The following is a 13737-nucleotide window of genomic DNA, read 5'->3' as shown; positions in this document are numbered from 1 at the left end:
AAAAGTTTAAAAAAAAACATCCCCCTCCCCCCAAAAAACAACACTGTTCCACTTGTGCAATAACAAAATATCAACATCTGTTCCACTGCATTTCTATGTCATTACAAAGTATTTAGTAACTATGTACCAACAGTGTTGTTATTGCCCTAATTACAGCAGGACGACACACATACCAGTGTTTGTCATGGGCTGGCTGCTTAGGAGAAAGGACACTGTGTTTTCAGGAACCGAAGTAGAAAAAAACACCAAACGCTTCATTTTCAGGGATGACAGTGTGTTTTGACTTCATCTAAAATGCCCCTGATAGACGTCTGTAATATTTCACATGTCGTCCACATCAAGGAGTCATGTGAAAACGATGTCAAAGTGCTGCCCCGTATTTACGACAAAAAGGTCGCCATAGGTCGCAGGGTGAAATGAAGTGTTAAAGGATGAATTAGCACATTTCGAAACATTGGGTGAATTATTAGGCATGTACCCATACACCACACAACGGCCTTGTGTTTGTGCCTGTCTGTCTGCCTGCCTAGCTGTCTGCCTGTCACGCTGCCTGTCGTTCTGCGTGTCTCGCTGCCTGCCTGTCTGCCTGCCTGTCTGGCTGTCGCCCTGTTGTTCTGCCTGTCTCGCTGCCTGCCTGTCTGTCTGCCTGTCTGTCTGCCTGTCTGGCTGTCACCCTGTCGTTCTGCCTGTCTGTCTGTCTGCCTGTCTGTCTGCCTGCCTCGCTGTCTGCCTGTCTCGCTGTCTGCCTGTCTCGCTGCCTGCCTGTCTGCCTGCCTGTCGTTCTGCCTGTCTGTCTGCCTGTCTGGCTGTCGTTCTGCCTGTCTGTCTGCCTCTCACCCTGGGACAATGTGTGTCTGTGACAGCATCCTAGTCACCTATGACAAGGTGTACAGTATGTGTTAACTGTGTGATGCCATGTCTTGTTCCCTCTCTCTCAGACCAGCAGGCAGGCTCGTGTTTCGGGGGTCTGCTGAACGGGCGCTGTGCCCAGGAGCTGCCCGGCCTCTTCAGTAAGGCCACATGCTGCTGTGACAGTGGACGCTGCTGGGCACGAGGGGCCCTGCCTGAAATATGCCCCGCCCGACGATCAGGTGAGTCACCGATCTATAATATTCCCCCTATGCCAATGTTTGGTTGGCAAGCCTGGTTCTTAGTTAGTGTGATGAAACATTTACAATGAAGATATTTAATGTATTAGTAGTGATAATCTCCTATTCTACTCAATAGACTATCATATCTTGAGGTTACATGCTTTGGTTCCAAAACACTTGAGTCAATCAGTTATGGCCTTGATTTAGCTAATTGATTAAATTAAGACCCTGCTAATATGTGTCTTAGTGCTGGGCTCAGTCTAACACCTGAGATCATTTGGCTCTCTAGGACCAGGGCTGCCTATCTCCATACACTATGCAGTGTCATGTGTGAATGACGATCATTATTAGCTATTTCAACGTCAAAACCTTTAAACATTTCAATCAATCAGTTAAAATGTATTTATAAAGCCCTTCTTACATCAGCTGATGTCACAAAGTGACACATACACCACTTACAGTGGTAAGAAAAAGTATGTGAACCCTTTGGAATTATCTGTATTTCTGCATAAATTGGTCATTAAATTGGTCATCTGATCTTCATCTAAGTCACAACAACAGACAAACACAGTCTGCTTAAACTAATAACACACAAATTATTGTATTTTTCAGGTCTATATTGAATACATAATTTAAACATTCACTGTGTAAGGTTGGAAAAAGGTATGTGAACCCCTAGGCTAATGACTTCTCCAAAAGCTAATTGGAGTCAGGAGTCAGTTAAGCTGGAGTACAATCATTGAGACGAGATTGGAGATGTTGGTTACAGCTGCCTTGCCCTATTAAAAACACACAACATTTGAGATTGCTATTCACATGAAGCCTTGCCTGATGTGAACCATGCCTCAAACAAAAGAGATCTCAGAAGACTGTCGACTTGCATAAAGCTGGAAAGGGTTACAAAAGTATCTCTAAAAGCCTTGATGTTCATCAGTCCACGGTAAGACAAATTGTCTATAAATGGAGAAAGTTCAACACTGTTGCTACTCTCCCTAGGAGTGTCCGTCCTGCAAAGATGCCTGCAAGAGCACAGTGCAGAATGCTCAATGGGGTTAAGAAGAATCCTAGTGTGTCAGCTAAAGACTTACAGAAATCTCTGGAACATGCTAACATCTCTGTTGACGAGTCTACGATATGTAAAACACTAAACAAGAATGGTGTTCATGGGAGGACACCACGGAAGAAGCCACTGCTGTCCAAAAAAAACATTGCTGCACGTCTGAAGATAGCAAAAGAGCATCTGGATGTTCCACAGCACTAAAAAGGCACAGCACAGCACACCAACATCAAAACCTCATCCCAACTGTAAAGTCTGGTGGAGGGAGCATCATGGTTTGGGGCTGCTTTGCTGCCTCAGGCCCTGGACAGCTTGTTATCATTGACGGAAAAAATAATTCCCCAGTTTATCAAGACATTTTGCAGGAGAATGTTAGGCTATCTGGCCACCAATTGAATCTCAACAGAAGTTGGGTGATACAACAGGACAACGACCTAAAACACAGAAGTAAATCAACGACAGAATGGCTTCAACAGAAGATAATACTCCTTCTGGAGTGGCCCAATCAGAGTCCTGACCTCAACCTGATTGAGATGCTGTGGCATGACCTAAAGAAAGCGGTTCACGCCAGACATCCCAAAGATATTGCTGAGCTGAAATAGTTTTTTAAAAAGGAATGTTCCAAAATTCCTCCTGACTGTTGTGCAGGTCTGATTCGCAACTACAGAAAACGTTTGGCTGAGGTTATTGCTGCCAAAGGAGGGTCAACCAGTTATTAAATCCAAGGGATCACATACTTTTCCCACCCTGCACTGTGAATGTTTACATGGTGTGTTCAATAAAGACATGAAAACATATTGTTTGTGTGTTATTAGTTTAAGCAGACTGTGTTTGTCTATTGTTGTGACTTAGATGAAGATCAGATCAAATTTTATTACCAATTTATACAGAAGTCCAGGTAATTCCAAAGGGTTCATATAGTTCTACTTGCCACTGTACTAATCAGGGGGAATGGGAACCAGGTGTGGGGAATGGGAACCAGGTGTGGGGAATGGGAACCAGTTGTGGGGAATGGGAACCAGGTGTGGGGAATGGGAACCAGATGTGGGGATTGGGAACCAGGTGTGGGGAATTGGAACGAGGTGTGGGGAATGGGAACCAGGTGTGGGGAATAGGAACCAGGTGTGGGGAATGGGAACCAGGTGTGGGGAATGGGAACCAGGTGTGGGGAATGGGAACCAGGTGTGGGGAATGGGAACCAGGTGTGCGTAATGAGACAAGACAGTCTGTGGTTGGTGGTAATGAATCCAGTTCAGTGACGCCTAGAAGGCCCGGTAACGTAGACCCCTGGAGCTGGTGAACGGAATGAGCAGCAGTACCTGGGGGGGGATCCGTGACACTACTTCAACGTCAAAACCTTTAGACATTTCCATAGTTATATTTCTCTGTATCATTATTAGCTACTTCAACGTCAAAACCATCGTTATATCTCTCTGTATTAAAGAGTTATGTAAGTTCTGCCCTCAACTGCACCTCATTGTAAAAAGCCCTTGAAAACCTGAGGCAGGTTGGAGAACCGCTGAATCTGATGCTGAGCCCAGTTCAAAGCTCCTGTCATGTGGTAACAGATAGTGTTTAGCTGCTGCAGGCGGTAACAGAATTTTACCTTGGTGATGTCAGGGCAGACTGGAGGGCACGGAAAGCCCCTGGCACTCTCCCCCATTTCCTCTGGCTCTCACCCCAGACTGGGCATAGCACACAGGATATCTGCTCCTCCAACTCCTACTTCACTGGCATGTGTTGCTTTGGTTTCATCTCAAGTCTAGAGGACAGGGGTGAGCAACTCAGGTTGGTTTCATCTCAAGTCTAGAGGACAGCGGTGAGCAACTCAGATTGGTTTCACCTCAAATCTAGAGGACAGCGGTGAGCAACTCAGGTTGGTTTCACCTCAAATCTAGAGGACAGGGGTGAGCAACTCAGGTTGGTTTCATCTCAAATCTAGAGGACAGCGGTGAGCAACTCAGGTTGGTTTCACCTCAAATCTAGAGGACAGGGGTGAGCAACTCAGGTTGGTTTCACCTCAAATCTAGAGGACAGTGGTGAGCAACTCAGGTTGGTTTCATCTCAAGTCTAGAGGACAGGGATGAGCAACTCAGGTTGGTTTCATCTCAAGTCTAGAGGACAGGGGTGAGCAACTCAGGTTGGTTTCATCTCAAGTCTAGAGGACAGGGGTGAGCAACTCAGGTTGGTTTCACCTCAAATCTAGAGGACAGCGGTGAGCAACTCAGGTTGGTTTCACCTAAAATCTAGAGGACAGCGGTGAGCAACTCAGGTTGGTTTCACCTCAAGTCTAGAGGACAGGGGTGAGCAACTCATGTTTGTGGGGGGCCGGAACGTCTGCTGGGTCATGTTCGGTAAGCACAAAATGGGAGAAACGTAGGAGAACTTGAACTTGTCCAATAATGTTCATGAAATCTTCAAAATTGTTGCTGTGTTGTGGCCTACAGAACATGACCGTGGGTTGTGATTGCTTTAGATCTTATCAAGAGCTTTAGAGAGTATTTGTGTGCTCTCGGATCAACCAACTGACTTGATACTTTGATGTCAAAGAGAGACATAGTCAAGGGTTTGAAGTAGTTTGGCTTAGTGTCCTTAGACATGATCTGTTTCAAGGCACACTGTAGTTTATGACCTTTGACCTCTACTGCCGGTCTAACCTATTGATGTTTGAACATTTCAAACCTGTTCCACCATCATCCAGATGACCTTTCCTCTCATTGCTGACTAACATTTTGACCTTTGTCTCACCGTCCCCCAGAGGAGTACCGCCGGCTGTGTGTCCAAGGAGTCCTACCTTACCCAGATGGAGACTTTGGAGGGAGACCCAACCCCATGAATCCTCTAAATCCTTTGATCCCTCAAAGACCCAATGGTGGCAACGACCCGTCCAGCCCCAATGGTGGCTATGATCCATCTAGACCCAGCAGTGGCTACGATCCAACACTGAATGGCCAAGGGGTTCCTAATGGAAATGGACAAAGGCCAGACTTAGGTAAGGAAACCTCCACATGCACTATAAGCACCCACACATTCAACAGATAGAGCATAGGAGCATAGGAGCATAAGCTCTGCAAGCTGTAAGACATGCACAGTATATATATGCAGAGCATTCGTTAAGTATTCAGACCCCATGACCTCTTCCACATTTTGTTACGTTACAGCCTCATTCTAAAATGGATTAAATCAAATAAAATCCTCATCAATCTACACACAATACCCCATAATGACAAAGTGAAAACAGGTTTTTAGAAATGTTTGCAAATGTATAAAAAATAATAAACAGAAATACCTTATTTACATAAGTATTCAGACCCTTTGCTATGAGACTCGAAATTGAGCTCAGGTGCATCCTGTTTACATTGATCATCCTTGAGATGTTTCTATAACTTGATTGGAGTCCACCTGTGGTAAATTACAATTGATTGGACATAATTTGGAAAGGCACACACCTGTCTATATAAGATCCCACAGTTGACAGTGCATGTCAGAGCAAAAACCAAGCCAAGGGGTTGAAGGAATTGTCCTTAGAGCTCCTAGACAGGATAGTGTCGAGGCACAGATCTGGGGAATGGTGCCAAAAAATGTCTGCAGCATTGAAGGTCTCCAAGAACACATTGACCTCCATCATTCTTAAATGGAAGAAGTTTGGAACCACCAAGACTCTTCCTAGAGCTGGCCACCCGGCCAAACTGTTCAATCTGGGGAGAAGGGCCTTGGTCAGGGAGGTGACCAAGAACCCAATGGTCACTCTGACAGAGCTCCAGAGTTCCTCTGTGGAGATGGGAGAAACTTCCAGAAGGACAACCATCTCTGCAGCACTCCACCAATTAGGCCTTTATGGTAGAGTGACCAGACGGTGACCAGACGGAAGCCACTCCTCAGTAAAAGGAGGAGTGGTCTGAAAGGAACTCTCAGACCATGATGAAACCAAGATTGAACTCTTTGGCCTGAATACCAAGCGTCACGTCTGGAGGAAACCTGGCACTATCCCTACGGTGAAGCATGGTGGTGGCAGCATCATCATTTTTCAGCGGCAGGGACTGGGAGACTACTCAGGATTGAGGGAAAGACGAATGGAGCAAAGTACAGAGAGATCCTTGATGAAAACCTGCTCCAGAGCACTCAGGACCTCAGACTAGGGCGAAGGTTCCTCTTCCAACAGGACAACGACCCTAAGCACACAGCCAAGACAACGCAAGAGTAGCTTCAGGACAAATCTCTGAATGTCCTTGAGTGGCCAGCCAAAGCCCGGGCTTGAACCCGATCAAACATCTCTGGAGAGACCTGGAAATAGCTGTTCAGGGACACTCCCCATCCAACCTGACAGCGCTTGAGAGGATCTGCAGATAAGAATTGGAGAAACTCTCCAAATACAGGTGTGCCAAGCTTGTAGCATCACACCCAAGAAGACTCAAGGCTGTAATCGCTGCCAAAGGTGCTTCAATAAAGTACTGGGTAAAGGGTCTGAATACTTATGTAAATGTGATATTTCCTTATTTTTTTATTTTTTTTTGTACATTTACAAAAATGTAAAACTTTTTGCTGTTTTTTTAATGGGATATTGTGTGAAGATTGATGAGGGAAAAATGTGTTTTACTACATTTTAAAATAAGGCTTTAACGTAACAAAATGTGGAAAAACTCAAGGGGTCTGAATCATTTCCAAATGCACTGTAGATGGATTGAGGGATGAACGGATATGGATGGATGGAGGGATGAATGGATAGGGATGGATGGAGGGATGAACGGATATGGATGGATGGAGGGATGAATGGATATGGATGGATGGAGGGATGAATGGAGGGGAAAGCACACTGATCATGATGAGCTACTATGGGGTATGTTGGACAGGCACAGCGACTCTGAACCAGACGATAAACGTCTGTAAGCAGCTGCCCAACCTGTGTCTGCACAGTCGCTGCATCCTCGTGGGCTCTAGCTACCGCTGCGAGTGCAATAACGGCTACGCCCTGGACACTCGCCAAGAATGTGCAGGTACAGTATAGTAATTATACATCAATATATTAAACGTGTTTTTATACATGTCTTCGATTGATTGACTAACACTTTTAAAATGTTAGTTCCAACGCGCGCAGTGGTTGGGATACCAGGAACTCTGGTGTTCTTGATTGATTGACTAACACTTTTTAGACTTTCAACACTTTTTCAGATGATCCCATATGTACACTTTAAAAGTTTTGATGTTAACATTGTGGGGTGTTAACACTGTGGGTGTTAAAAAGTCAAGTTTGCTCTGTCAATACTGCACAGCAATAAGAAAGCATTGTGGCAGCACATTTCAAGTAAAGAGTTATTAGTCAAACCCAGAAAGACCATTGGCCATCGACCCTCTTCCCAGCTGTCCTCTCAGAACGTCCACTTTCTAGCCACAGATGTTGAGTTTAGTTTATTAGGATCCTTATTAGCTACTGAACATTCAGCAGCTACTCTTCCTGGGGGCCATTAGCTACTGAACATTCAGCAGCTACTCTTCCTGTGGGCCATTAGCTACTGAACATTCAGCAGCTACTCTTCCTGGGGGCCATTAGCTACTGCACATGCAGCAGCTACTCTTCCTGGGGGCCATTAGCTACAGCACATGCAGCAGCTACTCTTCCTGTGGGCCATTAGCTACTGAACATGCATCAGCTACTCTTCCTGTGGGCCATTAGCTACAGCACATGCAGCAGCTACTCTTCTTGTGGGCCATTTAGCTACTGAACATGCAGCAGCTACTCTTCCTGTGGGCCATTAGCTACTGAACATGCAGCAGCTACCCTTCATGGGGGCCATTAGCTACTGAACATGCAGCAGCTACTCTTCCTGTGGGCCATTAGCTACTGAACATGCAGCAGCTACTCTTCCTGTGGGCCATTAGCTACTGAACATGCAGCAGCTACCCTTCATGGGGGCCATTAGCTACTGAACATGCAGCAGCTACTCTTCCTGTGGGCCATTAGCTACTGAACATGCAGCAGCTACTCTTCCTGGGTTCCACATTAACCATACAAATATATTACAAAGTACCAAACAGTTATAGACAAGAACAACATAAGATATTACATTTAAAATAAAATAAAATAATAGTTATAAATAAGTTATAAATAGGAAAGACACCAAGAGCCAACCGGAAAATACTAGTTACACACTATTTACATGCCAATAGCAAATTATGATCAATAACGGCAAAGGCTGCACTGAAATCTAACAGTCCAGCTCCACCTATCATCTTATTATCAATTTCCTTTAGCCAATCATCAGTCATCTGAGTCAGTGCAGTACAAGTTGAGTGTCCTTCCCTATAAGCATGCTGAAAGTCCGTAGTTAACTTGTTCTTTGAAAAATAGAATTGTATTGGGCGGCAGGGTAGCCTAGTAGTTAGAGCGTTGGACTAGTAACCGGAAGGTTGCAAGTTCAAATCCCTGAGCTGACTAGGTACAAATCTGTCGTTCTGCCCCTGAACAGGCAGTTAACCCACTGTTCCTAGGCTGTTATTGAAAACAAGAATTTGTTCTTAACTGACTTGCCTAGTTAAATAAAGGTAAAAAAAAAAAAAAAACATTTCTCCATCAGTTTACTAAGAACGGGCAGCAAACTGTTAAAGCCAGCAAAGGGTGCTTTACTATTTTTAGGTAGTGGAATTACTTTAGCTTCCTTCCACACCTGTGGACACACACATACCTTAAGGCTTTGGTTAAAGACATGGCAAATAGGGGTGCCAATACGGTCTGCTACCATTCTCAATAGTATCCCATCTAGGTTGTCTATACCTGCTGGTAATACAGTCTGCTACCGTTCTCAATAGTATCCCATCTAGGTTGTCTATACCTGGTGGTAATACAGTCTGCTACCATTCTCAATAGTATCCCATCTAGGTTGTCTATACCTGCTGGTAATACAGTCTGCTACCATTATCAATAGTATCCCATCTAGGTTGTCTATAGTTGTTCCACCTATTCCACACACACTTGACCAAATTAAAAGACAATTATACTTCTCTTTCATAATTAGATCTTCAATACACAAATACTGTATGATGGTTCACTGTTCAATGATGTAATTTCACTTCTGTTTGTCCACTTTACCAGTGAAATAGTCATTGAAATGATTGGCTAGATCAAAAAGGGTTTTGTTATAAATGACCCATTAACTGCAATGAACGATGGAGATGAATTGGGTTTTCTGCCCATGACATCATTTACGATGCTCCAAAGGTGCTCTTTAAGGTCCTCTTACATTTAAAAAAAAATCTGTTTTAAGTTTAGTCATAACATTTCTAAATTGACAGTATGTCAACCAATCAGCTGAGCAGTCTGACTTGTTCGCCACCTTTTATAGCATCATTTGTTTGAACCATAAACATTTTCAATTCATCATAGATCCAGAGGGCTCTGATAGTTCTCCCAGTTAGTTTCTTGTTTCTAGTTTCATTTTATAAATCTCCCAAGTGCTGCATCTGGATCCTCCTACTTGTACACATCAGACCAACATACATGTTTTGCATCTTAAACAAAAGAATCCTGAGAAAACATTTAGTATAATCTCTTATAAATAACTTTAGGCCTTTGGTACTTTGGCTTTCCTTGTTATTGCCACAATGTTATGGTCACCCATGTTCCCTCTAACACCCATAACAAATATCCACAGCGCAGAGAAGCACAACATTCAACTTCACTTTCTGGAGTTTTCCCCCTTAGTTATTAACACTATCAACGTTTCCCTTTACTGTGGGAATTGTGATGGAATCAACGCAAATATTAGCCACTTTCAATGCAACATCCCGAAACAAAACTATGCCACAGTATGAAAACTAACTATGCAAGAGATTTTGTTGTAGGCAGAACACATCAGAGTGGGATTCTATTGCATTGAAACACAAGACTCAGCCCGTACTTTACACAGACCGGTGCGGCATAACCAATCAGTATCCAATATGTGGATCTGTGCCATTCACTTTGAACTGGACTGAGTTTACAGCATGAGTGATCATGAGTAGATCCGCTTGTTTTGAGATCAAAGCGAGAGCTGCATGTAACCACGTGTGCATATTTGTTCATATCCTTTGCTAGTTAGTGAATGGATGTCACAGATCCAACACTATTGTAAACACTCTAGTTGGTTGAGTGATAACCTGGGTCATGTTACAGCAGGGGCCTCCAACCTTTTCTAGCATGAGAGCTACTTAAAAAAAAAACATATTGCGAGCTACCAGTGATGTAAAAATACTTAAAAGTACTAATTAAGTCGTTTTTTGGGGTATCTGTACTTTACTATTCATGTTTTTGACAACTTTATACTTTTACTTCACTACATTCCTGAAGAATATTATATACTTTTTACTCCATACATTTTCCCTGACACACAAAAGTACTCGTTACATTTTGAATGCTTAGCAGGACAGGAAAATTGTCTAATTCACACAATTATCAAGAGAACATCGCTGGTCATCCCTACTGCCTCTGCTCTGACAAGACTCACTAAATACAATTGTTCATAGAGAAACAACTAAATGAGATGTTCTGAGTCCAAGTCAATGTTTAAATCACATCAGAATATATTTTTTTTTAGGTCTGGAAGAAAACTAACAATTGTTTAATTCATTGTTAATACATGAATTATTGTTCATGTATTATTATTCATTGTTAATTAATGAATTAATTTAATTAATGAATTGTAATTATGTAATTCTCCTTTAATTGCATTTCTGGCCCTTTAATTGGGCATCTAGCGAGTGAGGCATGTGCCCTCTAATGTGCTGGTCTTAGCGAAGGTTCTGTACTGCTGCTGCTCATTTCATGTTTGCAAATAATAGATACAAAAGATATACTTGCTCATGATATACTTCTGCCAGGTAAGACTACTCTGCCGTTAACATTTCATTGAGAATGTTCTGGGGGAAAGTATTTCTGTCAACTCACAGGATGGTTATCACATCAACTGGCTACACACAGAGTGATAGACAAACGCAAGCACCAAACAGACAGACAGACAGACAATATTGCTGGAAATTAATTGGCAGATATTGTGTTAGTTTTGTCTTTTTAAGCTATGTAGTGGCTAACCAGGAGTGAACATAATTATTGATTGATTCGATATAGCTGGCAGAGGTGGGACCAAGCCATTGTTTTACAAGTCACAAGTAAGTCTCAGGTCTTAGCACTCAAGTTCCAAGTCAAGTCCCAAGTCAAGACGGTCAATTATCAAGTCAAGTCTCAAGTCTTTAACTTTGAGTTTCGTGTCCTAAACAAGTCATAATGAGCTCTTTTTTCACCTTTATTTAACCAGGTAGGCCAGTTGAGAACAAGTTCTCATTTACAACTGCTACCTGGCCAAGATAAAGCAAAGCAGTTTGACACATACAACAACACAGAGTTACACATGGAGTAAACAAAACATAGAGTCAATAATACAGTAGAAAAGGTCTATTTACAGTGTGTACAAATGAGGTAAGATAATGTAAGGCAATAAATAGGCCATGGTGGCGAAGTAATTACAATATACCAATAAAACACTGGAGTGATTGATGTGCAGGAGATGAATATGCTAGTCGTGCTCTTCATCCAATGTAATACAATTTCATATTTTTAACAAGAGTAATAGTTAGTATATTACATTTACGCAAATCATGAATGCTTTTAAAAATATCTATATATTTATTACTTTCCAAATTAACGTTATATTTCCATGGAAATACATGGCTAGCCATGAGAAAGACCCCCCCCAATAGTGAGCGACTATCGAGGATCGCTATGGGGCGATCTCGCCCAACCTTGTTTTAGGAACGTCAGGCAGGATTTAGGCTACCAACTGCCTAGCCAGTTGTAGCTCAATCTTGGGTGCAATGATCACGTTCCCGCACTGTTGCTCCTCCGTCTGTAATTCTCTTCCCGCATGTTTTGCAAGTTGCAATTCGTTTTTTGTTGATACAGCGTTGTCTTTATAGCCGAAAATTTAATTTAATTTTGGGGTATCATCTTTCCAAGGGCTCAATCTGAATTCACCCGCCGACGTTCCTCTGAACTGCCACGCACAATTTGATTGGCTGCTGGGTCCGATTCAAACTGTAATCGTTAAATGAAGAGTTGATGCGCTGCACACTTTTTTTAATAGCATCATTTTTTATATTTGGGCTTGGGGAGGGCATCAAGTCAGGTCGAGTCATAAGCCTCAAGTCCAAGTCAAGTCACGAGTCATTGGTGTTAAAGTCAAAGTCGAGTCCAAGTCATCATATTTGTGACTTGAGTCCACACCTCTGGTAGCTGGGAGCATGTGGTGTTTGATACTTGTGAGATTTCTTAATAAAAAAAGTTTGCAGTTGAACACATAAAAATTGCATGTACTTTCAGAATTGTTTGGCGAGTTACTCGTAGGTGGGCAGCGAGCTACCGTACTGGTAGCTCACGATTGACCTGTCGGCGACCCCTGTGTTACAGCCATTAGTCACAGTAAGAAGCTTCCTTTTGAGAGAGGACAGCTAGATGATAACCAGTCAATGTTCAGGTCACCCAGAAAATACATTTCTCTGTTAGCATCAGAGAGCTTGTCCAACACCACACACATATTCTCCAGATACTGACTGTTAGCACTTGGTGCTCTACAGCAACACCCTGAAAGAAGAGGCTTCAGATGAGGCAGGTGAACCTGCAACCACAACACTTCTACTTCATTTGTCATGAGATCCTCTCTGAGCTTTACAGGAATATGTCTCTGAATAGATACAGCAACACCTCCCCCGTAGACATTCCTGTCTTTTCTATAGATGTTATATCTTTGTATTCCTACTACTGTATCATCACATCTGCTGTCTAAGTGAGTCTCAGAAATGGCTAAAATATGAATATTCTATATATCTAAGCTGAGCGAATCTACTAATCTCGTGAACGTATGTTTCTGCGGCTGTTAGGTACTGTATATTTATATGAGTTAACTTTTAATCCTGGGTAGCTTGTCTAAAAACTGAACTCATGAGGATTCTAGGTTGTATTTCTAATAAATATATTTCCTGATAATGAATAGATGTAGATGAGTGTTCCTCCGACCCGTGCCCCAATGGGGACTGTGTGAACACGGCCGGTTCCTTCTACTGCAAGTGCCACACAGGGTTCCAAAGAAATCCAGAGAAGCAGGTCTGCATCGGTGAGTCTATTTATACTGGTGTATATATACAGTACAAGTCAAAAGTTTGGACACACCTACTCATTCCAGTGGTTTTCTTAATTTAATTTTTTTTACTATTTTCTATATTGTAGAATAATAGTGAAGACATTAGAACTATGAAATAACACACACGGAATCATGTAGTAACGAAAACAAGTGAGATTCTTCAAAGTAGCCACCCTTTGCCTTGATGACAGCTTTGCACACTCTTAGCATTCTCTCAACCAGCTTCATGAGGTAGTCACCTGGAATGCATTTCAATTAGCATGTGTTCCTTGTTAAAGGTTCATTTGTGGGATTTATTTCGTTCTTTATGCGTTTGAGCCAATCAGATGTGTTGTGAGAAGGTAGGGTTGGTATACAAAAGAAAGGGTGGCTACTTTGAAGAATCTCTCTTCTTTGGTTACTACATGATTCCATATGTGTTATTTCA

General features: G+C 42.6%; 1 protein-coding gene across 1 annotated transcript in view; it reads left to right on the top strand.

Annotated features, from left to right (window-relative positions):
- Positions 1–13737, top strand: part of LOC139408287 (fibrillin 2a) — a 231743-nt gene that overhangs the window by 62933 nt on the left and 155073 nt on the right. Inside the window, exons 9-12 of the mRNA XM_071151997.1 lie at positions 939–1091; positions 4907–5140; positions 6999–7142; positions 13164–13283. Coding sequence (XP_071008098.1) covers positions 939–1091; positions 4907–5140; positions 6999–7142; positions 13164–13283 — 651 coding nt within the window. The remainder of the gene's footprint in view (positions 1–938; positions 1092–4906; positions 5141–6998; positions 7143–13163; positions 13284–13737) is intronic.

The sequence above is a fragment of the Oncorhynchus clarkii genome, chromosome 5, assembly GCF_045791955.1.
Source record: "Oncorhynchus clarkii lewisi isolate Uvic-CL-2024 chromosome 5, UVic_Ocla_1.0, whole genome shotgun sequence".
In the NCBI taxonomy this organism is placed as follows: Eukaryota; Metazoa; Chordata; class Actinopteri; order Salmoniformes; family Salmonidae; genus Oncorhynchus; species Oncorhynchus clarkii.
This window is presented reverse-complemented; position numbering and strand designations above follow the sequence as displayed.